Source organism: Artibeus jamaicensis, unplaced genomic scaffold (genome assembly GCF_021234435.1).
Source record: "Artibeus jamaicensis isolate MK-2021 breed Jamaican fruit bat unplaced genomic scaffold, CSHL_Jam_final scaffold_916, whole genome shotgun sequence".
In the NCBI taxonomy this organism is placed as follows: domain Eukaryota; kingdom Metazoa; phylum Chordata; class Mammalia; order Chiroptera; family Phyllostomidae; genus Artibeus; species Artibeus jamaicensis.
This window is the reverse complement of record NW_026522059.1, coordinates 1,862,749-1,887,904: the sequence shown is the minus strand read 5'-3', so window position 1 is coordinate 1,887,904 and position 25,156 is coordinate 1,862,749. Positions and strand designations below refer to the sequence as shown.

The following is a 25,156-nucleotide window of genomic DNA, read 5'->3' as shown; positions in this document are numbered from 1 at the left end:
CACGCACACCCTCACGTATGTAAACTTCTGGAAAGTGTTTTTACCGCTGTCTAAAGCTGCCCGATGACTTCTAGGGAAACTTGACGGTGACCCAACCGCACCCGCATGAGCAAGGCGTGCGACAGGAAGGAAACGCAGGGGTAGTGTTGTGGCCGGCACCCCACTATCCACACTTCTGTGCCTTCGCAGAAGCCGTTCTCTCTTCCTGGTCAGCTCGGGGCCTGCCCAACACCCGCCCCCAGTGCCCACACTCCTCCCCCTAAACTCAGAAGTGGACCAGTGCCTCAGACATCCAGTACTGCCCCCCAACACCCTCCGGCACTTCTACATTCGCTCCTGATGTGTTATTTTATGATACTTTAAAGTAAAGATAAACTAGTGAAAAAGTACAGTTTGAAGAACGATTCTGTTGTGAATATTTGCTTTTAGAAGGCTCATTTTCTGATGTGTAATACTTACTCCAATACTTCATAGTTCGACTTCTTTTCTAGAGCATTGCCCCGCATCTCCCAGTATGACCGCCTAAAATCAGGAAAGATACAGGTTTCATATATACGCATGCAGAACATCTGGGCTGTGCAATAATAAAAACTGCCGGGGGGAGGGGTGCTGAACTGCCGTGGCTCAGCCGCAGGTGCCCTGATCAAGTCAGTCTGAGCACAGAGTGCGTCTGTCCGCAGCACGAGCGCACACCCTAGGGGGCAGCCGGTTAACCCAGGCCTGCGTCTCTGGGCCGGCCCTCCTGCCTTTGGGAGGGGCAGGTCTGGCGCTCGGGAGAGGTGAGACGTGGACAGTGGCTGTGCAAGACCAGCTGTATTTGCCACTCCTGCACTTGACCTTTCATCTGAGGACAGCACCTGCTAGCTCAACAACCACGGGCACACCAGAGGGCTGCTGTGGCGGGTGTGTGTACCTCCCGCAGAGGCCGGGCCACAAGTGTGACTGTACCAGACACGTCACAGAATGGCCAATCTCATTCAGAACCTTCTCAAATGTGCAATCACGTTTTACTTAATATTTTACTGATAGTCTTCATGAAGAAATTAAAATACCCAGTTAGTTTTCAAGCATAATGAAAACCATTCCTGAATAAAGACCTCAACACACAGTTACCACCTTACCGTATTTCTAGACAACCCAACTTCAAAGCAATGTCCTGGTCCACTTGGTCAGCTATCTCTGACATATAATCGCTCTTCACCTACGATGAAAAGGGGGAAACAATGCTGTTTTGAAAGAACACACTTTAGACGTACTCGCTCACTAAATGTTTGCATGTTTTACACATCCTGTGTCGATAATGATGCTTGATGCTGGACACAGAGATGAGTTGCACCACAAACCAACGAAAGAAACACACAGGCCCTCCTCTCGGGAGCCTGCATAGCCCGTGAGCTCCGTGAGGCAGGGCCCAACCCCAGGTGGAGGGTGGGCGAGCGAACAAAGCTCACCTGAGTTCCTTCCCACCTCCTGTGCGTGTCCCCGCCCCCAAATGTCTCCCAGGAAACCAGTCCTTGGTGCCAAAAAGGTTGGGGACCACTGGTGTAAGGGACAACGGACAGCATCTGAACCACAGCCACGCGGGTCACCTGCCCTCTCCTGCTCCCCTCCCGTGCAGTCCAGAGGGAACCAGAGGAGAACCGCCACGCCCACCCAGATCCCGAGACCGTCTTCTTAACTCGACTTTCAGTCCCGACAGCATTTTTGGACCTTAGTGCCAGACCAGGAAAATTTACATATTCCAAAATCCATCTAACTCTACAACTGAGGTGCTCCCACCCACCCACCCACTGTGATTGATCTGCAAAGTAATAAAGTGTGCCTCAAGTCTAACACAAAGAGAAGAATCTAACGGAATAGCACAAATGCTTCTCAACACCGGGTACACTCAGCTGACAAAGCCGATGGACGATCCACTGGCACCGGAGGACCTCCCGGGACGAGGCCATCCGCCCCTTCCAGCGGAGCTCGTCTTCCCGTCAGCAGACCTGCCCCACCGAACACTGCCCTCTGCTGCTGGACTGCGAGCTGTACCAAGCAAAACCATGGACCCGCGGCTCGGCGCCCGGGCTCTGGTTGTGCAGTATTTCAGAGTGCCCAGTCTGCCTCTTGGTTCTCAGCTTGATGACATTTACTCTTGGGCCCTTTACAGAAAAAAGTGCATTGACCCAGCCATAGAAAACTCCAAACCATCTCCTCTTCGTCTGCCAGTTCGAGAGGTCTCGACTCCCCTGTGAGTCGGTCTGCCCCCCCTTCTGCTGGCTGCCCCTCGAGATCTTCCCTTGCAGAGACCCCCACCCGCCCCGTGACCCACCCTGCCCCAGTGCCCTCACTGACTGGCAAACACCACAGGGGGACAAACCTCCCTGGCTCTCCAGGGTGACTGCCGGGCCACTGGAGAAGCTGCAGAATGAGAGACGCCTTAAGCCCCTAAGGTAAACTCAGACGGTCGGCTGAGACTGTGGAGAAACTCAGCCACCCGTGCCAAGAATTGTGCCTGTGCCCTGCCTCAGACTTGCTCCACCAACTGCCGCACCAGTTTCTCACAGAGGAAACAAAGCCCCCAGTGGGAGCGACCGCTCCGACAGACCCAGAGTGAGTATGCACCCCGACACGCACGTCTGCCCACCCCATCAGTCCTCCTCCAGCAGAGGACGCCGGAAGCACTCACCCAGCAGGGCACAGCCACCTGCTGTCGCTGACCTGAGCACCACCTCCTCTCAAAACCTGCTTCAGTTTCTGCATCAGCACCTTGACCGTGGTGGTCAGTAAACATTTACTGGCTAAACAAGTGAGCGGATGAATGAATGAGTGAACAGTGATTGAACAGGAGCTCTGACGCCACTTCATGTGAATGTTATTTTGCACGTGAGACATACAAGCATTAGCAATTTCTATTCTGATTCAATGGAACTGAATTACTCAATTCACTACACCAAGTACAAAGCTTTAATTCTAAAACCATTTTATTTACACTTATTCGTCTCTTGCTCCTATACAGCAAGAAGCAAATCTGAATTTAAGAACTAAGTCCTCACGTCATTGGTAGGTTTACTGTTGAGCAAAAATAAAGCCACAAGAAACAAATCAAGACCTGTATACACACACGTGCGTCAGTGAGATGCTTGCTGTTCTGACCGGAACCCCCAGCGACTCCGGAGCATCCACAGCGCAGCAGCAGTCACACGTGGAGACAAGGCCCCACCGCAAAACTGTCCTGGAGATTAACTACGTAATTTTTAAACACTATTTACAGGTGGGAAAATGTAATCACTTTATTTCATTCATTAAAACCAGTCCTATTAGTTGCAAAAACGAAAAAGGGGAAATTATAATTAAACAATTCTAATGGGAAATCCCACTTTTACAAATGTGACTAAGGGTTCTGAGCCCCGGTGGTGTGGCTCAGTGGACTGAGCGCACGCCTGTGAACCAAAGGGTCGCTGTTCCACTGCCAGTTGGGGCACAGGCCAGGGTTGTGGGCCAGGTTCCCAGGTGGGGGCGCGTGAGAGGCAACCACATATTGATGTTTCTCTCTCTCCCTCCCTCTCTCTATAAAAATAAATAAAATCTTTAAAAGAAAAAGTTCTGAGAGTTTTTCTTTTTTTAATAAAGATTTCATTTATTTCTTAGAAAAGGGAAAGGAAGGAGAGAGAGAGAGAGAGAGAGAGAGACACCGATCCACTGCGTCCCACACACGCTTGGGCAGGGACTGAACCCACAACCAAGGCGTGCGCCCGACTGGGAATCGAACCGGGGACCCCTCACTTTGCGGAACTACTTCGAACCACTGCGCCACACCGGTCAGTGCCTAAGTGCTGTTTCCCCGCAGCGACATCTACTACCCCCAGACCCCTGCGCTGCACGGCCGCGGCCTGCAGTCCACCTGTGGTCGGAGGCGGCCAATGTGCTCTGTGAAGTGCGCCGGCCCAGCATGCAACGGGCCTCCCTGCCCACACTGTGCCCTGTGCGATGGGCCGAGGCCCCAGGCCAAGTGCTCTGTGCACAAGCGCCCCTGGTGGGGCTGAGGACTTGGGGTCCTGTGCACCCGGGGTCAGTTGCCTCCATAGAACGTGTCGTGACTGCCTTTCCCTCCAACTCCCAGCAAGAAGGTGCTGCTCTTGTTCGTGACATGGATGCGACTCACTGAGTGTCAAAGCGTGAGCCTGTGTGTGTGTGACTGCTTCAAGCACGCCCACTTCCCCCCACCACGCTGGGGGCCAGACACCACCCCCGCCCAGCTTGTGGGCAAAAGCCTGCAGAGAGGGGAGATGACAGCCACGGCACGGCGGCGACGGCGGGGTGTCTCCCAAGGCCAGGCCCTGGGCTGTGCGCTTGCACATGTCGTCTGCAATCCTGGCCACTCCCACTTTACACGGCAAGCTCAGAAGGTGCGAGTGCCCAGGGTCAGGGAGCTGATGCCCACCCCAGCACCTCGGGCCTCGGCGTGGGCACACACTCCCGCGGAAGGAAGACAGGCACAGAGTGGGGCCTGGCTCACCACCCTGGGGCCCCGGGTCTGAGACAGCCACACTGGTGTCCTCTGAGTCCTGTCACCACTGTCACTGTGCCGTGTGCTCCCTCAAGGCTGTGGTCACTACTGTGGATTAGCTGCATGTCTGGCAAATTGGCAGGAGTCTTTCGAGAGAAGACCTCAGAAAGCTGTTCTGTTGTTTTAAATCACTATAGTTTGCCATGTATAACACACTAACCTATGTAATGTGCACCCATGTGTAACACACTTCCATGTGTAATGTGTGCCCGTGTGTTACACACTACCATGTGTAATGTGCACCCATGTGTTACACACTACCCTGTGTAATGTGCACCCGTGTGAAATGCACTACCCTGTATAATGTGCACCCATGTGTTACACACTACGTGTAATGTGCACCCATGTTTTTTGGCTTTCAGGGAAAAAAGCCTTTTGTTTTAACTTAATTCAATTTTGAATTTATTTATATTTACAAATAAAACCAATTAGCATATTTTAAGGGCATAATTTTGCATACAGATATCATTACTGCTTTCTAGAGTTACACTCTTACTATGTAAGCATAAATTAAAGAATTAAAAACATTTATATACATGGAATTAGTACTACCCATGTATAATGCACATCCTTATTTTCCCCTTAAAAATGTGGACAAAAATATTCACATTGTACACAGCAAAATACAGTAATCTGTTCTGGTGTCGATGTCCCTTTCCTCCTTAAAAACACAGGATGCACTTGAACTTGCTGTTGAGAGCAGGTATTGTGTTGATGAGTTTCACCTTAGTCTGCAACAAAATTAAACATGGGGGAAACTGCTCACATCTGGTAAGAAGTATCAATCCTCAAGCACTCCACAACTTATTCCATATGTCACCTCAAATACTCTAGCTACCAAGTCAGATTTTGTTTTGTTTCGCTCTCATCTGAATACATCGCCAGCTAACAAACTTATCAACTAGACCCGAGAGCCACAGGGAGACAAGCCAACAAGAAGTAAGTGTGCCTGGCACCTTGCACGTCTCCACAGGCAAGTTCACAGCCTGGGCCACAGAGTTCAGTCACAGTGTGACATTCAGTGTTGGGAGCTGATGAGCACACACACTCACTTAAATCTCAAAGTATTTGTGCTTGGCACAAAACAACAACAACTTCACGCAAGACCAAGCATCCTAAGAGCTGACAATTTCAAGTGTCAAGTGGTTTGTGTACAAGATCAGTTACTATGACAACTTCTTAATCAAACATCGACATAGCCCTTCAAATAAAGCAAAAGGTTGTCGATCACATACTCACATTTTTCACAAATGCAAGTTCAGAGAGATAAGGAGGAATAAAATGCTATGCGGAGAAAGAACAGTCCGACCTCAGAGTAATAAAATAGAGTGTTCTTTACTGAGCTACTACTTTTAGCATCAAAGCTTATTTTTACAGGCTCCTGCTCCGCAGTGAAAAGGGCTATAGCAAGAGTCTTGTTTATTTTTGGAGTGTGATTATAATCTTTCAGAACATTCTAAAGTGGGTCAGAAGCACTGCGTGAATCACTTACACTACCTCCCACTTGGGACAGCTTCAAATGAGACTGCGCCTCCGGAACAACATCCCCCACCAGCCGGTCGGTCACCTGCACCAGCGCATGTACAGACACCTGCTCGCCCTCGTGACGCCGCCCAAAGCGCGGGGATGAGATTTCAAAGTGAATGGTAACATGAAGACAGGTTATTATATGCGCTCTCTCTGTCTGGAAATGGTGGTAGAGAGAATCTAAACATAATTCTTTTATTTCTACCTGATACAAGAATCAAAGCAACAGAAATACCGACTCTTCTGAAACAGAAAGAGTGACAGATGACACTCAGGGACGTTCACTATTCCCAGGCCTAGACCCTCAATATTCCCACAGGTGACTCCCAGAGATGGCAACGCACTACTGAACAGGGGTCAGAGCCCACAGGCTTCAGGTGCCGCGGCTCAGATTCAGAATAGAGACATTAACTCTTAACAAAATGACAAAGAAATAAAAGACAGAAAATCAGTAAGTAATAAGGGCCATAAAAGATGGCCTGGGAGATTTTTAAAAGTATGTGGGGCAGGGGGGAATAAAACTTTAGAAAATAAAAAAATAATAAACACAAAGGTACTACACATCAACCTGGTCACAGCCGAGGGGGGCTGGCGGCCGGGCTCGATGCCTGAGTCACAGATCCCAGATAGACAAGGAGCGGAAACCAGGCGCGAGGAGTTGACACAGACTGAGAAGCTCGAATGTGGATCTGCCCTGAAACCCGGAAGGAATAACAAACAATGAAGAAAAGGCAGTATCCTAATCAGCAGCGTCTAAGACATTCCTAGAATTGAGGAGCAAGATGTGCACCGGGGTACGAGCCGCACGGACGGGTAAAGCAGGAACAGATACGTGGAAAGAAAGAGAAGACTGATCACCGACAAAGACAGAAAGAGTGAGAGCCAACTTCTCAAGAGCGCCAATAAAAATTAGGCAGAGAAAATACTGTCCAAGTTCTGGGGCACACGGGACACACCCTCCACCTGGGCAGAGGTATCCACTGTCACAGAGAGTGCACGCCCCTGCCACTCCCCTAGCCCTCCCTGCCGTGGGACTTCCTCCTCACAGACCAGTGAGCCGGCCTCGGGGGCAGGACACGCTCCTTGCTCCCAGTGTCACACAGGGAGGAAGTGCGCCTTCCCCTTTCCTGACCCCAGCCCTGTTCATCCTCATCTTCATGCTCCATCCTGGCTCACCACCTTGGTCCAGCCTGATCCGCTCACTAATCTGCTGCCTCGCAGTCTGACCTCCCATCTTCCTCATTTCATGCCCAAAGGGCCGGCTTGCCTCCTAACTTGCTGGAAGCCCTTTCAGGACCCCCTCTACCCCCGGTACTGTCACCACATGGGGGTTCGTATTTAAAAGGAAGTTCTGACCAAGGCACCTTAGGGAGTGTTCCCTGAAGAACTTCTCCTCACCAGCCCCAGTGAGCTGCAGGAGAGACCTACCATCCCCTGTACACACTGCAGTCCCCCTCCCTCGCCCCTTCATCCCAAACCACGCAGCGCTCACACACACCGTATCGCCTAAAGCACTCTCTTCCTCATCTACAAAGTGGGAGACTCCTCAGATGACAGCTCTCGGGGGTCCCTTGAGGCCCACCTCCACCGGGCGGAGTCCCCCTGAGGCCGTCACACCACCACCCCAGCAGCGGACTGACCGTTCTGCCAGACTGAGGACTGGATGGTGCCGACCCGCTCGTCTGCCCTCAGACCCGCACCAGACATTCAATCCCCATTTTCACTCACTCAGAAACCACCAAGTGCATCATCTAGGCACAGAAACGTGCGCACGATGGCTCTGGTCTCACCGGATGGTCTCCAGGGGCACTGCTCACAAACACTAATGAGCAGCACCTATCGGGTTGGAAGACTGCGTTGGTTCATTTGCATCACATGTATTTATTGCCCAACTAATGTCTTAGGGGCAAAAAACAGGCTATTCTTACTATAAAAAGGTCCATTTTGGCTTTTTTGTGTAAATTGCTATTGAGACTGTATGGGTGCAGCTGGCTCTGACCATGAACTCCACATGGGACACGCTGCCGATGCTCGGCCAGGTCGACTGCACTGAATCACGGCGTGGAAAACGGACGTGACGCAGAGGACCCCCCAGCACACGCAGTGTCTGGTCGGAGCTGCCCAAGCAGAGAAACCTCCGCCGGTGTCAGGAGTTCGTACCTCTCACCAGTCTCACCAGTGCCGCACAGGGAAAAATTCACATTCTCCCAGACTTAGGTTCAAGCGAATACTCAAGTGAAACTATGTAACAAACAGGATGCAAAGAAACAAAGAAAAAAGTATAGTAAATCACCCTCCTATACCTGTTGATAGAAGAAATTCAAAGTCGGCTTGTCTTCAGTAAACTGGTTGAGAAATCCTTTCGGCAAATAACGAATTCTCAATTCGTATCTAAAAAATAATTCACAAAAATAGAACAATCAGAAATCAGTCAACTTCTCAGTTCTTCGTCTACAGTCACAATATGATGGTGAGTGTGGCACTGCCAATTCTCTGAAATGTTCCCTAAAAATGAGGTGAAAATAATCCACCAGTCAGTCAGCGCAAGGAGAGAGCGTGACGCACAGCCCGGACGCCCCCAGCCCCTCCGTCGCTCTGCCGGGCAGGGCCCGCACACCTCCCCCCAAGACGGCCGGCACTGCCTGCTCGGAGCTGCAGCGCAGGCCCGGCACCGACCGGGGCGCTGCATGCTTCGCCCCGAGAGCAGCTATGGTCTGCTCAGAGCTGGGAAGGCGGGCAGCCGCGTGCTGCGGGTGACCATTCAACTCGTCTCCACTTTCTGACGATTAGGAAGAATGCTGCTATGAACACTTTTTTCTTCTTACTCTAAGCACAAAAAAGTAAGTTATTTGCTCCGGAAGCCAAGTTTCAAGGATGGCTGAAACAACGAAGTTCCCCCGAATGCTCTCCAACCCCCCGCTTGTCTACCCCGATGCAGACTCCGACGCCTGTCTCCTGGTGGACACACCCACAGCTCTCCAGGCACCCCCAGGATGCTGACTCACTGGGTGATGCCGAGCACACGCTTTAGCGTTAGCTGGTGTGACCCACCGGTGAGTCACAGCAGCTCACACTCCCACAGGCAGCAGGGACAGGTTCTCGTGCACCTGCGTCCTCGCCTCTGCTTGTACAGTGTTCCTAACCTTTCCATTTTAGTCACGCCGATACCAGTTTGCTGCAATAGCACACAGTGATCATGACCGGCACTGCCCTGATGAACAGGGAAGCTGGGTTAATGAGCTGGGTTAATAACCGTCAGCTGTCTAGCCACAGCTGACTAGAAACTTACTTGTCTTTGTACTGTCTGTGTCTGGTGCAGAAGTATCCAGCACCTGTTCAAGGGTCAGCAAGTTCAGAAGCCCATCCTGTTTTTTAAAGATGCCACCCCCAAACCTGCCAGGGTACCCCACTATTTGCTGTCTTGCGGCTGTAAACCTTTTTGAGATCCCTTGTTGAATTCAGTGTTATAACAGCATGCTAGCCTTTCAAATTAAGGCATACACGTACGGAATGCCATTTCAAGATAACATATAAAGCTGTATCAAAATCCAATCCAGAACTTCCTAAACTATGATTTTTGTCTTCTTTTGTCATCTTTGAAAAAGAACACCTTTCCTCCACATAAAAGACTCTTCTCCTATAAAGATCCGAGGAAAAAACCCTCCTTTGCAGAGCGAGGAGCTGTGAACAGCAGCAAGCAGAGGCACGCTGAGTGGGAGAACAGGACACACGTCTTGAGAACAACGAAAAGGACTGTCTTTTTCAGCTTCTCTGCAAGGGCCCGGCGGCCCTCTCAAATGCCCAGGGAGGCTTCTCTGGAGCCTGGCCCTCCAAGCCCCAGTGCACTGACCAGCCACTTCCCCAAAGCGCCTACCCTCTTTTTGTGGCTGATCAACTTACTCAGAAGCCAAACTGGCCACTCCTGGTAGGTGATTCCAAATAACTGAAATAGTTATCAAAATCCACTTAACTAGAATTATCAAAGTACAAACCTTTTAAGTTTAAATCTGTTTGATGGAAATCTCTCAAAACTGCAAAACACCTTTTGCTGTATTGCAGCTGGTCCCGCTTTGGCCGACTCGGGTCCTATCAAACACCACCTGCCCACCAGTCTCCCGGGAGCTCTGTGGCAGGCAGGCTCCCTGCAGACCACCTGGGAAGGAAGCAGGGCCACAGCGGGCGGGGCAGGCTGCGCGCAGCAGCTCTGGCCCTCCTCCTCCTGCCTCCTTCCCTCCGCCCCCTCAGTTTTATGAGCCACGTTGCCCTGCCCAACCCATGTTTCCCACCATTGTTCTGGTTTATTTTGCTTTTTACTTTATAAAAGCATACCACGCTATAGGTCATCTTCTGGAGCTTACATTTTTTTTAAGATGGAGGTACAATTCACGTGACAAAACACAACCCATTTGAAAGTGTCCAGTTGGGAGGTACACAGCCCTGGGATCTGTGTTTGTCACTCGGTGTCACGTGGCCAAGGTGCACCCACACCGCTGCACGTCCCTAGAGCTCCCTGCTCCATCTAGGAACACTCCGCACCTCCGGTACCATGTACACATGCACATCTCTCAAGGACAGAGCGTGGAGTGAGGCCACAGGGCCGTAGCACATTTAATCCCTTGGTTTCCAAAGGGATGCTAAGCTGTTTTCCCCAATGGCTTTTACCAATTTTTACCTTCTCCCCAGTATGCAGACAAGACGTTGCTGGGTCCACAACCTCTCCAGCTACTGAGCCTGCCAAACGACTCACTTCCTGCCAACCCCATAACGTGAGCCAGAATCTCGCTGTGGTCCCAACGGGCGTCTCCCTAACCGCTACCCTGCATGCCCCTAATTCAATCATGAAGGCACTAAGGAAGGGACAGGGTCCTGCTGGGGGTACTGGCCCCACCTCTGTTCTTTCACGAAACACCTTCCTTTCTCTTGCTCATGCCTGGAGCAGTCTGCAAACTCCACATTGTCCAGCACTCCGCTCGTCAGTCACACGTGTCGCCAGTGCCTTCTCCCAGCTGCAGCTCCATGCAGACGGCATAAAAAGTCTACGTTCATACCTCACAGGACCGGAAACTGGTACCAACCATTCCACAAGTCCAGGCCCTTTCATTGGAATATTAAGACCTCACTTCTTTCTGCACTTTTAAAAATGTCTTTCCATAAACAGACCATCTCAGCCTCTGAAAAGTCACGGTGCTGCCCTCCCCCCACAGAGAGCACTGCAGGGGCGCTGAGAAAACCTTCCCAGTGCAGGGCAGCACGTGTCGCTCGGCTGCATCTCCCGCCGGACTCCCTGCTTTCCCACGCTGATCCGGGCCGCGAGGACGTCTGTGTTTTTAAGGTGGGATCTAACTTTGCTGTTCCTCTTCTAACAGAACAACTGTCCATCAAACCAGCCCATCCTTCCCCACTGACGCGTCCTGGAGGCTCGGGCAGGTGGTCCTGCTGAAGACAGTTCCCACCAAGTCCATGTGCTGCAGGCCAGCTCACTGAGGTGTCTGAAGAAAGGAAGGCTGAGTGAGGAAGTGCCCCCGTCGGGCTTACTTACACGAGGACACCCGACTGCAGGTGGCACAGCAGAGCTACGGCCCTGCCATTTGTCACTCCACGAGCCCAGCACTGCCATTGAGCGCTAAGCCCTTACTTCTCAGAAGTAAAGCTGGAGCTCGCAGTCCTCACATGCCCACTGTGACTAAGAGGAACTGTCAGCCAGGCAGAGAAAACGACAGCCACTGGTTCTGCGTCTGCTAGGGACACAGCTCTCCCAGGAGGGGAGAAGAGACAGCCGAGTGACGGGACTCATCTTCTTCCACTGGACCACCACAGCAGCTGCAGGACCCCAGGGCTGCCAAGCCTCTCTGAACCACAGCTTCCTCCTGAGTAACCTGGCCAGCAGAGAGCCCTCCTTGATAGGGCCACCGTCACACGCATGGACGCTGACGTCTGTGCTGGCCCATGTCTGCAGCCTCGGAAGCAAGTGTCCCTGTGGGGTCCAGTGTGGTTCCCTGCTGAATACGAGCCACTACGCCATGCCGGAATTCTGTCTCTTGGTTTGCCTTCCAATTTCATTACTGCTGATTCCATTTGCACTGGAAATCTCTTACAGGGCGCCTGCTACATACCAGGCGGGACCGGAAACCAGGAACAGGGATGCAGTGACTCCGGTAAGGCCCTGAGTGGGAAAGAAGCTATCAGCAGGCAGAAAGGTCCAGGACTGCCACAGGGCAGAGGTGACAGAGAAGCACTCACCCCAAATGAAGGGAGAGCCAGGTCGCACCGGAAACGTCCAAAGTGCCAAGGCCCCAAGGAGCGATGCGCGTGGCTTGCCAGGGAACGGGCCGCGTGGCTAGCGGGGAAGTGAAAAGCTCCCACAGAGGGCGAAGGAGCTCCTGGGAGCTGCCGAGCAGCACTGACTCACGTTTCATTGGTTCTTTGCATTTTAAAAGATCCACTAGCAAATTCCGTGAGCTCCGCCTTCAAAATCTATCCTTGCATGACTGCTCCCCGCCCCTCCCATTAAGACTGCCCTAGTCCACCTTCCTTCGGCACCTCTGCCTGGGTCACTGCTGTGGCTTGGTTATGGTTTCCTGGGTCCATATGACTAGACTGTGACTGTATTGCCACAGGCAGAGAGAGAGAGGAAAAAAGGTTCCTTGCACAGCCCCTAACCATAAATGCTAAGCAGCAGAAGAGAGGGGATGGTCAGGGCAGCCCGGTGCCCAGGAGGCTGCATGAAGACAGTACTGAGAAAGCGGGAAGGGCCTGCACCTGCTCCTGCCCACCAGTGGACAGAGGGACCAAGAGGACTCCACCGGGGACCCCCAGCAAGTTGGGTGTTGTATTCTGAACCAAGAATTATTTAGAAATGTGGTTTTAAACTGGTTAATATACTGCTATGTACCAAATTCTATATTTCTACATCAGAAAGAATAAACATATAATTTTTAAACTGCTCACTACTGTTTGTGTTTCTTCTACTTTTATTATTAGGAGGTAAGTTTTATTCTTTTATTAACATTGTTGCTTTATACACTTTTAGGAACGTCTTTAGGAATTTACAAATTCAAGGCTATACCTATTTCTATCCTCACTAAATCCTTGGTGAAATGAGTGTTTTATTATCGTGAGGTTATCTTCTACATCCCTAATAATGCTTTTCTGACTTAGAACTTCTTCCATAGGCTATTAATAGAGCAACGGCAGCTGCCCGGCCTCCCTGGCTGGTGGGCAGTGAAAGCCTTTCGTCCGCCTGCTTCAAAGAGGGAGAGCCGCACACGATGGCCCGGAGAGAAAAGCCCGCACTCGGGTGCGGACGTTCACGAATGACACGTGCAGAGCCACTCTGCAGAGCTGACTTGGAGACGCACACACGTGCGAGGTGCCGGGTCTCAAGGGGCGGCCCAGCGCTTCCTGCAGGTCCGAGGCAGAGGTTCGGGCACACAGCTTCGGAAGCCGTCACAAAGAGCAGAGAGCGCAGACGCCTTGCTCAGTCGCCAGGTGACACCCTGACCGTGTGCTGTCAGCGACCGTGCTAGTGGACGCGCGTTTCTGTCTAGTGTCGTGTGGGCAGCTTTAACTCTGACCTCCTCTGCTCCGCCACGCATCCAGCACTTTTCTACATTCTTACTAGAAAAAAAACCAGTGCCGTCACTTTGTTTTTACAGACAGTGACTATTTAGACCTGCCCAGCTTTGGGGCTGGTATTCCTTCCTGCGTGTGAGACCCCAGTCGGAAACCGCCCCTTTCCATGAAGGGTGCCAGAAGGAGGTGGCCTGTCTGGGGAGAGCAGCGAGGTCGCCCAGCTCAGGGGGGCCCGGGGCTGGGGACAGACATGGCTGCCAGGTCCTCTTCCTCGCCGTTCCAAAGCCTCACTCGCTGTTTCCTCGGCACCAACTACCACTGTGGAGAAGTCTGACTTTTTCTCTGGTTCCTTCCAACATCATCTCTTTTTCTTTTATACAACGCTATTTTACTACAATCTGCCAAAGTGTCCATCTAGTTTCACTAATCCTATTTGGGATTCTGTCTTTATCCTCCACTTGAGGACTCCTGTCGTGCACGGATTCTGGACAACTCTCAGCCACGGTCTCTGGTCCGTGTCCTCTTGCCCCCTCTCCAAGCTCTTCTCTGGAGTCCCTGTCAGAGACGGCAGACCTCCCCGTTCTCCCTGTCACAGGAGCTTTCCCATCTCCCACCTGCTCACCTCTCCGTGCTGTGCTTTGGGCTAATTTTCTCAGATCCAAGTTCCTGGCGCCTGACTTTTCAGCCGTATCTGAGCTGCTGTCCCATCACCCGCTGACTTCTAGACCTGCTGCCTGGTCACTGGTTAAGAGTCCCCTCTTCATCAGGGACACTTGACACGCCCTCTCCTTTCAAACGCACACAAGCACCCGTGTCAGGCTTCTCATGCCCGAAAACCCGCACGGGAACCAGCTCTATCTCTGACCGCCCACCAGACCCCGCGCCACCCTCGAGAGCCTGCCACGCCTGGTGACATTCTTAGCATTCTCAGGGAACCTCACTGCTGCTGGGGTGGGCACTAGCAGCCAGACAGCGGGTGCTGGTCGGCGCCGCCCCGTGAACCCCGAGAGTGCACCTGGATGGACTCGCACCTGTCTTCACGTGTAGAACAGTCTCTGCCTCAGAAGGTTTGGGGAGAACTATGTGACGTGCACATTTCACGAATTACAAACACAGATGTAAATAGCATGGAGCTGCACAGCCCCTGGCTCTTCACAGCCACTGGGTGGGACGTCACCTCCACCTTCCTCAGGGTCACTGCCAGCAGCAGCCTCTTCGCCCTTCACCGAGCGGGGCCGGCCGAGTGAAGCCCCACCTGACCCAGCGGGCAGTCCTTCCTTCCGAGGGCTCAGGCTCCACGGAGTCAGGCGGTGCCCCCTGAGCCCAACCCGAACTGAGGTCAGGTGAACTGGCTTCAAAGAACAAAAACAAAACTCACCCGCCGAACACTTCATGGAGCACTGAGGATGTCATTAGGCTAAGTGTGCCCGGGATGCGTCTATGTGAACGAAGAGGACACCAGAGTGTGTCACACAAGAGCACCCACAGATCTGGGTGACTAATTTTCAAATAGTCAAATAGTCTTAGTTTGAAACACTTATTTGACTAACTGACTAAATAGCTGGAGGTAAAATCTTCACTAGCCATTGATGTAAACCAACCACAGCACGCTGTCCCGGAATATTCTGTCCGCACAGCTCCCGACGTCAGGCACATCTGAAAACACAGTCTGTTTCTTCCGTAAGCTCGGACTGGAGCTTTATGAACCTAAAAGGTGACTTTCCTCTGCAAGGGCCTGACGAGCCCAGCCGCTCCGGGGGAACGGGCTGACGACCCCGACACCCTCCCCAGGCCCGACCCTCCACCCCTGCGGCGTCACCCACCAGCACAAGAACCCCAAGCTCACCAGTCATGCTTCCTGCCAGGACAGCTTTAGACGTGCTTTTTCCTATAAGCAGGTCAGGTCACCTCCCAGTGACAAGAACCACTGGGGGAGAACCAGGGCGAGGACAGGCAGGGAGTCCTGTAACGCCCCTGCAGTCCCTGGCTGCGTCACCGCAGCCTGAGTCCCCGGAGTCCCTTCCCGCTGCGATGTCCTCTGGGAGCATCAGACACCCAGCCTGGTCCCACAAAGCCAGCAATGCTGCCCAGGAATGAGGCCAGTGGCCTGGCCTCCTCACGGGCATCGGGTCTGCCGCACAGAGGGATGCAGTAAGATGGACGGACAGACAGACAGGCCGGAGCTGTGAGAGCAGGGTTGCAACAAAGCAGCAGAGGCAAAGGAGGTGTGGCCAGCAATCGGCCATCCCAGCAGGAGGCAACCAGCAGGCAGCGGCCAGAAGTCAGCAGTGCCCCAAAGACAGACTCCACAGAAGTGGAGGGCAGACCCCAGGTGGATGGTCACCAGCCAACTTCACGCAGCAGTCATGAGGACAGTCAGCTCAGAAGGTCAGCATAGGCGCCCCCCTCGGGGGTGTGATGAGCACAGAAAACAGAGCACGTGAGAATGACAGGAAGTAGGTGTGAGTTCTTACTTCCACTCCTCTGATGGGTGTGCGAGCTCATACTTCTCTCGCACGCTGGAGACGCCCATGTCCAAGTGCAGCCAGTGGACCTCCTCTGACCGCAGGTGGCTGAGCCGGAATCCATAGCAGGCCACGTGCTTTACCTTGTGACTGTCCACTATCTTCTGAATGATGCCCTAGAAACACCCCCCCCCCAGAAACAACCATTAGAGACAAAACACTGTACGCTTGCACTTGACACAATGGGCACTTCTTTGCGTTAGTGCCCAGACACCTTGGGCAAGGAGTTTCAAGTTAATAAACTACTTAATACACCTGGGAATCTTTCTTCTCAGACAGTACTGTTGTGAACAAGGAAAAGTCAAAACAAACAGACGCTCTTTCCTTTTCTGTACCAATAAGCAAGACATGGAAAAGCGGGCCAGGTCTGCGGCCTGCCCTGCGCACTGTCCCCACGCCTGCCAGAGCACACCAGCCACCCTCGGGGATCACTTTGCTGAGGGCTGGACCCAAAGAGGGGGTCACACTTTCTGAACCCAGGACGGCCCACTCTTGGAGACCAGGCTGTAACTGAGACCACTGTTTAAACACGTGCACTCAGGGACACACAAGTAAGACCAGGTGTCCAGCAGAATCGACGCTGTAGGAAAAGTTCCCTGAAGCTGGGCCCGACCACTCCGTCTGTACTCCAAAGACTGACGGGCAGCAATCTAAACCCGCCCCCAAACTTGGCACCTGGTTCTGCAGCCCATGGCTCCAGAGGAGAGGAGGGGAGGTGACCTCTGAAGGGAGTCACTGACAGGGCTTCCCGGAGGAAGTGAAGCCTCCGCTGGGGCTGGAGGGAGGGGAGCAGGAGGCCTGGCCCCGCCTCATGGCAGGGGCGGGGCGCTCCAGAGCCTGTGTGTGTGTGTGTGTGTGTGTGTGTGTGTGTGTGTGTGTGAAGAGGCCCACAGGACAGCTTGCTCACACACCTGATGAAGCCACCTGCTGCCCCCTGTGTGAGGCTGTGTTACCCACAGTCCCCGAAATCTCCTCAGTCCTTTAGGCCATTAACAGGGGTTTTTAGATGATGCTGATACTAGCATGAAATATTAAGGAAAATCACCACTGGTTTATAGAAATTCGCAGGTAACTGAATCTAGCACATAACTCAACATGTAAGACACACGTTAGCATGCTGGTGTTTCTTTACCACCAAATTGGTGTCGACCATTCAGCTGGGGGCACTCCCAGCCTGCCCCTCAGGAAGGATAGACACCCATGCCACACACAGAAACTGGCGGGGACCGGAGGTGTCCACAGCCAGGGCCACTCCTGTGCAGTGCTCCTGGTGCCTGCACGTGGTCCACCTCCCATGCAGACTGCTCAGTCCAGGACAAGCTTTGTGTCAAGCACAGGAGAGGGTGGGAGGGAAGGGCAGAGGACAAAGGCACGAACGGAGGACCAGCCGGAAGAGGCAGAGAGAGCTTTACGAAGAAGAGTTCCCACAGGGACAGGAAGGATGGAAAGAACTGAGCTAAGCATAAAATGTCCTTCTAGCTTTGTATTCAAGGCCAGGAACTTGTGACAGGGCCACCGCGGATGACGGTGCAGGCTGTGCCCTGCTGGAGGGCACCCAGCCAAGGGAGCAGGGTTGGGCGGGGGCTGAAACCCAGCCCGAGCCCCAGGGGGGGGATTTGCCCAGAGGAAGGGACATCTTTTCTAGTGACCCGCTCCAAGGCGACTCCTGCAGCTTTTCCCCACCAACACACAGACCCCTGAGCTGCACAAGATGGGGGCTGGCGCACCTTCCACACCCCCACGAAGGCACCTCTGTCCACAGCCTCAGCTGTGCCCATGCACCGCCAAGCGTGTCCCAACGCCAGCGCCGTTGCCCCGGCAAAGCCCTCTACTCCACAGTGCCTGCCACTGTGGCCTGCCTTCCTCCTGGTCAAAGCTGCCATTCACACCTGTGTGTCAGCTGTCTGTCCCCACTACCTGTCTACTCTTCCACACCCGAACACAGAGCCAGTGCAGGGCACGAACCACTCCTTGGATTTGTATTTGCCATCAGCGCCCCAGAAGCAATCCCACCTTCCCTGGCTACTCTCCTTCATGCCCCCACAAGGCTACCTACACCTCCAAGTGCCCTGAGCTCATGGAGCACACGCTGGAGCCCCTGCAGATCAGGGGGCTCAGCTGCGACTGCAGTGCTTCTCAGGGAGAAGCAGGTTCCGGGGGTGGGAGTCTGACAGGATGGACAGGACTTCAGCCATCCCGCTCCGTCGCGCTGCCCGAAGACACCCGGAAAGACTTCAAGAGCGGGTCTGCGCAACGAGGCATCACTGCAACTTTGACTCTCCACTGAAAACTGAAAGTGGTAACACAGAGACTCACCTTGTTTTTTAATCCTCACTCGAGGATATGTTTATTGATTTGAGAGAGAGAGAGACGGGGAGAAGGGGAGAGACAGACAGACAGACATGTTGATGAGAAAGAAACATCTATCAGTTGCCTCCCACACACAACCTGACCAAAACTCAGGCCCACAACATAGGCATGTGCTGTGACTGGGAATCGAACCCCACAACCTTCTGGTGCACAGGACAACGCTCCAACCAACCGAGCTGCCAGGGCGGGGCAGGAGCGGAATTAAATTTTAAAGTTGAACTTCCTAGGACTTCTGTATCATTTGTGGCACCAAAACCCTTTGGATCCAGACTAACCAGCCCTCTCTCAGAGAGAACAGCATACACAGTAACACAGAGAGCAGCAGAGGCGCCACCTAACAGCCAACACCTGAGAGGGACCCAGGACAGACGCAGACACAGGCACTGTCAGGGGCTGGACACAGAAACTGCTAGGAGATCATTCTGGGCACAGGACAGCTCTGCTGACCACATGCATCACTTCCACAGACACACAGAGCCCCAAATGTTTGAGCATTTTCCCGCTCCAATCAGAAAGGTGATTGTAAACGGATCAGAAAGGCACTTTCCACTGCGGTTCTACACCCATGCCCAGCTTGGCAGTGATGATTAGTGCCGATCCGAACAAGTGTGTTCCCCTCCAGCAAACTATGGGGACTGCGTGTGCTGTGTCCTTTCCTCCCACAGGTTCGGGTAATAATGCCCACCTTCCTCTAGTGGTTCAGGCAACACCAACAGCTTTCAGTGTGTGACAGATGGGGTGGGCAAAAGGAGGGTGGGGTGACAGTGGTTCATATGAAGACAGACACTTGTCCACCTAAAGACAAGTCCCCTTAATGGACTAAGTAGGGGGCAGTAAGGAGGAAGTTAAACACTTCCTGGAATTTTACACACTGAACTCGGTCTTCCAAAGCCCTGGGGCTTCCTCCCATTCCTGTCTCGGGAGCCTCTGTCTGGGGTGTGCAGCTCCCAAAATTCTCTGTCCAACTCTCACTCACCCCCACAGGAAACCCTCCCTTCCTGGCTGACTCCCACACCTGGGGCTTCTTGGGCTTCCGGGTCACCAGGACCCCCCAGAAAGCACCTTCTGTGCTGCCCGGCAGTGAAGGCCACAGCTGCCTCTCCCCGAAGGTGTCCACTGTGCAAGCGGGGACCTCCTCGACCTCCAGAGCCTCGCCAAGGGGCAGAGGTAGACAGGACATTCAACAACTTCAAAGAAACTATCCTATTTGGTGTTCTGAAAACACCTTCAAAGTCACACTTTCCAGAAAACAACTTACTTATCTCACAAGTATTAGAGGTTGTTTTAATTACTTTGTTTTTTGTATCCTTTGAAGAACTGAAAAGAAAACCAGGGTACTGTAAAAAGTGCAATAAAAATAAATACATGCTTACACTTACATAAAAAAAGAAAAGAAAAAATAAAGTAAAAAATAAATTTAAAAAAATTAAAAACCAGGAGAGAAAAATCAGTCAATGGTGTTACACAAATAACATATAATTCAGTTATTATCCTCCGAAGACATTTTACAACAATCTAAACTCTGGACAGTCACGCATTAGTGAAGTGAGTGTTATAAAGAAGTTAACCTCTCTGCCACATGGTATTAGAAATTACTGCTTCACTTCTTGTAGGCACCGCCAACGCCCGCCTGCACCCGCCGGCCGCGCCCCCAGGACGCTGCCCTCACCCTGACGTCGGTGGCATCTCCGTGCCTGATGATACTGGCCCACGTGGTCGGCTCACTGTTGCTTTCAAAATAGTGGAAGACTTTCAGCACTCGCTCCATGGCTCCCAGGGAACGCTCCGCACCGGTCCCCAGGTGCGTCTTGGTACTAGAATTTGGTGTGTGATTCAAGTTTGGGTCCAGGTAAGCAGCTGCCATTATCTTGCTAGATGCTAGGTACCTGTCATATTCTGAAAGAAAAAAAATAATTTCCACTGGGTAATATTTGAAATCTACTGACTGAAATGTGATACACTAATTATTACATTAACCTGTTAACGGCACTGTTTCATGTTCTCTCTTCATGCTGGAGGAGAATGAAGACCACTCAATACAACAAGATATGAATCACTGTATCCCCAACTCCTGCACGTGGGGCGGAACCGGAATCACAGTAGCACAATATTATTACAAAAAATAATGAAAGGCCAGGAGCCCTATTTCAGCTGTCAAAAATCCACTCTACTGCCCTGGCTGGTGTGGCTCACTGGATGAAGCACCAGCCTGCGAACCAAAAGGTCATTGGTTCAATTCCCAGCCAGGGCACACGCCTGGGTTGCAGGCCCCCAGTAGGGGGCGCACGAGAGGCAACCACACACTGAAGTTTCTCGCCCTCTCTCCCTCCTTTCCTCACTCTCTAAAAAGTAAACAAGTCTTTTTAAAAATCTGCTGTATTACCTATAAACAATGTGGCTAAGCCCCTTTTAAACACAGCCTCTGAATCTGCAGAAACGACTCACAGGAAAACCAAAGGTTAGTTTTGTTGCCAGTTTCCAGAACGCATCGGAGACCCAAGCTCCGCCCCCGAGACCCAAGCTCCGCCCCCACAGTGACATTCCGGTGAAAGGTCCTCTCACCCACCGGGTTTCGGGACCAAAACCAAAGACGAAGCATGGACCTCCAGCTCGGTGATCGCCCCGCAGCGGGTCAGAAACATCGCGACAGCTCAAAACCAAACCCACAGACTGAAACAAGGGAATTTCTTTAGCGCAACAGGACTTCCCTGTGAGGGAAACGCTCAGACAAGACACAAACTCCGCGGGGAGCCCCCGCCCAGCCAGGCGGAAACAGTCCCTCTGGAGTCTCAGCCATTGTGGGGCCCTCACGACAATAGGTGACAGAGGTGGCTGCCTTGTCCCAAAGGGCACTGGCCACTCTATGTCTTCAAGGGCCTTAAGATCCGAGAAAAAGCCTCTCATGAAAGAGAAACCAAGCCGACGTGCCACACGAACCTAACCGTGAGCTCACCGGGCGCTGGATGCCGGTGAGAAAGCTGGGCGGAGCGCGAGGCCCCGCCCTGGCCCCGCCCCAGGCCCTGCCCTGGCCCCGCCCCAGGCCCCCCTCCGGGCCCCGCCCCGAGGCAGCCCAGCTCGAGAAGCCGGCAGGGAAGGGAGGAGGCGCCCAGCTGACTGTACCAGCATCTGGCACCTGCAGGAGGGTCCGAACCGAAGAGCGACAGCCTTGATCCAATCACGCTACACCCGGTAGCAAGTCACCCTTGCGAGGGAAATCTTTACTCAATAAGCGTGTGAAACACCAAAATTGACCACATGTTGGGTGAAAGATTCAATACAAGTCAAAGACTAAAATTACTCACAGTATGTTCTGTGTCTAGAATTGAGCTGGAAAACAACAAAAAGATAACCAGAAAACCCCCAATTGTCTGGGAATTACCCAAAAAGGAGCTCAAAGTATTCTGAACTGAATGATACAATGAAAAGAAATATCAAAACTGGGTGCCGCCCTGGCTGGCGTGGCTCAGTGGATAGAGCACCAGCCTGTGGGCCAAAAGGTCTCTGGTTCGATTCCCAGTCAGGGCACATGCTGGGTTGTGGGCAGGGTGTCCAGTAATGGGTGTGTGAGGGGCAACCACACATTGAGGTTTCTCTCGCTCTTTCTCCCTTCCTTCTCCTCTCTCTCAAAACAATAAAACAAATCTTAAAAAAAATGATGTGGACAGGATTGTTCTTAAATTAAAATATATACTATTAAATGCGTATTTCAGGAATGGAGATTGGAAAGCAATTACCTTAAGTAATCAATACCTAACAGTACCAGTTAGAAGCTGAACAAAACGAAGTGACTGGAGGAGTACGACCGACACCAGCTGGGAGGCCCCTGGCTGGTCGAGTGAAAAGGGGCAGAACTAGCAATGTCAGGGGTGAAAGAGGACAGGTAAGAAGACATCAATGGTTAGTGAGAGGTAATAATAGGACATTAAAACAGTAGTAAGAGATTATGAACTTTATGCCATTTCAAAATTTAGATGCATACACAGTTCCTGGCAAAGTGTACCTTACCAAAACTGAAACAAGAAATATAAACTCTAAACAGACCTACTCTACTAAAAATAATTTAGAATTAAAATTCTTCCCACAAAGAAATATTCAAACACTTCCAACACTGTAAGGAAGAAACAATAGTAACCTCACAGAAATCCCCCCAGAGAACAGGGAACGCTTCCCAAGTCATTTCGAGGCCAGCAAACCGGCACAGACCCAGCGAGGATGGGGGACGCGGGGCCAACCAATCTGTCTTATACATGCCAGTGCAGAAGGCTCTGCAAGACACTAGCAAATGTGATTCACAACATTTAAAAAGAAAAATATATTATGACCGAGAAGCTTATTCAAGAAATGCAGAATTGGTTAAACATTCAAAAAGCAATCAACATTCACAGCAGCCGCATTCAGAATCACCACCTCACGGAAGTGGCCAAGACGTCCTTCCGTAGGCGACGGGCAAACAAACCGTGGTCCAGCCGGACCGTGGGCTGTTACTCAGCGCTGCAAAGGGATGAGCTGCCCAGCCACAAAGAGACACAAAAGAACCCTAACTGCATGTTACTACGTAAAAGGAACCAACCTGAAAAGCCACACCATGTGAGTGCAACTGCATGATATTCCAGAAAAGGCAGAACCAGAGGGACAGTGACACTGTCAGTGGAGGCAGAGGCTGGTGGCAGGGGTGCAGAGGGGTGAACGGGTGGAGCGCACCGTTTTTAGGGCAGTGAAGATGCTCCGTGTGACACTGTAATGTAATGAGTTTGCATTGCGCAGCTGTGCAAACTCACTGCATGGGTGGACCTAACGTCAACTATGGACCCTGGGCAGCCACACTGTGTCCGTGTAGGTCCATCAGTTCTAACCAAGGTCCAGCTCGGGCGGGGGACAGAGGGAGGCTGTGCATGGGGGCGGGGGCACAGGGTTCGTGGGAAACCTCTGTACCTTTTCCATAAATCTTTCTGTGAATCTGAAACTGCTTTTTAAAAAGTTTCAATTTTTTTTAAAAGCAATCAGTGTAGCCCAGCCAGGTGGCTCATCTGGTTGGGGCATCATCCAGTACCCAAAAGGCTGAGGGCTCAGTCCCAGGTCAGACGGGAGGCAACCTGTCAGTGCTTCTCTCGGCACTGATGCGTCCCCGTCTCTCCCTCCCGCTCTCTTCCCTTCCCTTCCCCCCACCGCCCCACACATAGGAGGCAACCAACTCATGTTTCTCTCTCCTTTTTGCTCTCTCTAAAATCAGTAAACATATCCATAATTGAGGACTTTTAAAAAATTGAAAAAGCAATTAATGTAATTCACCATATTTTTAGAAAGGAAAAGAACCCCAGTTATCTCAACATATGTAGAAAAAGAACCTGATAAAGTTTATCAACCACTCATGATAAGGAAAAAATTCTTAGCAAAGTAAAAGCAGGAATAAATTGTTATATTGACACAAATTAAATACAGTGGAAAGCCCACCCCCACATGCCCGGACACACCCCCACCCCAAGCCTGGGAAGAAGTCATGGTTAACCACGGGCACTGCCACCACCCACAATGGCATGTTCGGGAAGTCTGGGCAGAGGCCACAAGCAGAACAGAAAGTCGCACAGGGTCGGGAAGGAAGAGCCCAAGCTGCCGCTCTTCACGGGCCCCACGACTACGGGTCAGAGGTGGACTGTTACAACTGCTCCACGAGCTGAGCGCCGCTGCTGGGCCACCCAGCAGAACCAAGCACACCTGGGACGGCTTCCACAGGCTCTTCCCCTCCCCAAACCACCTCCCCCAGCCAACAGTGAAACCAAGTGGGGTCTCGGCACCTGCGGAGAGAAGCGTGCGTCTCCAGAACAGCCAGAGCCAACCTTCACCGGCTGTGAGGTTCGTTACTCCAGACACTAAGCATGGCCACGGAGAAGGAAGCCCAAAATGCAACACCATCTGGATGTGCCTCCGAACCCCCAGACCAGTGGAGAAAGCCCCTGTGCCCTCAGAAGCAGGCCGCGGCCATGCAAAGGCAAATCAGCACATGAGGCCCTAGAGACGAACCGCGGCCCGGTGCCTGCAGAGGAAGCCCCTTCCCCGACAGGTGCGACTGTAGTTTGGTGCTCTCGTCTGCCTGTCAAAACCCTATCTGGTCTCCGCATCCCCCCGCTGGCCGCGCTTCCACCATCCAGCCTTCCCTGACCCTTCTCGATAGTTCTGTGTGCGACCCTGTTCACGCCCGCCACCTTCGGCCTTCACAACGCCTTGGCGCAGCGCACTGGAGGGTGGTCTCCGCGCGGGCACAGCTGCCCGCTGCTGTGCTGACTGTCCCACCCCCCAAGGCTTCTGCGGTCCTGTGTCCGTTTCTGGCCCATGGCCAGGGTGTCGCCACTGGGGAGGCTGGCTCCGCCCCTCCCACCCACAGGGCTTTGACACTGTAACCCTTCTACACACAACCTGCGGCCAGCTGTGTCCTTTATAACTTCTCCCCACCAACTAGACACAGAAACCTGCCGCCTCTGCACAGCTCAGGGCATCTTTTCCAAGCACGTGTCAGCAAGAGGAAGCTGAGAAACTTGAAGGACTGAGACACCTGGTCTCTCCCGGCTCAGACCTCCCACTCCTAAACGTCTGTGAACAGCCAGTTTGCTTCATT

At 52.4% G+C, this 25,156-nt stretch overlaps 1 protein-coding gene across 6 annotated transcripts in view; it reads right to left on the bottom strand.

The window, feature by feature from the left end:
• Nucleotides 1-25,156, bottom strand: part of PTK2 (protein tyrosine kinase 2) — a 148,552-nt gene that overhangs the window by 80,787 nt on the left and 42,609 nt on the right. For all 6 annotated transcript variants that reach the window (XM_053661086.1, XM_037166682.2, XM_053661085.1 and 3 more), the window contains 5 exons: nt 20,216-20,442; nt 16,126-16,292; nt 8,383-8,470; nt 1,122-1,201; nt 460-522 (listed from right to left, as the gene is read on the bottom strand). In XM_053661086.1, coding sequence (XP_053517061.1) covers nt 460-522; nt 1,122-1,201; nt 8,383-8,470; nt 16,126-16,292; nt 20,216-20,410 — 593 coding nt within the window. In that variant the 5' untranslated portion in view covers nt 20,411-20,442. Of the gene's footprint in view, nt 1-459; nt 523-1,121; nt 1,202-8,382; nt 8,471-16,125; nt 16,293-20,215; nt 20,443-25,156 lie in introns of those variants that run through there.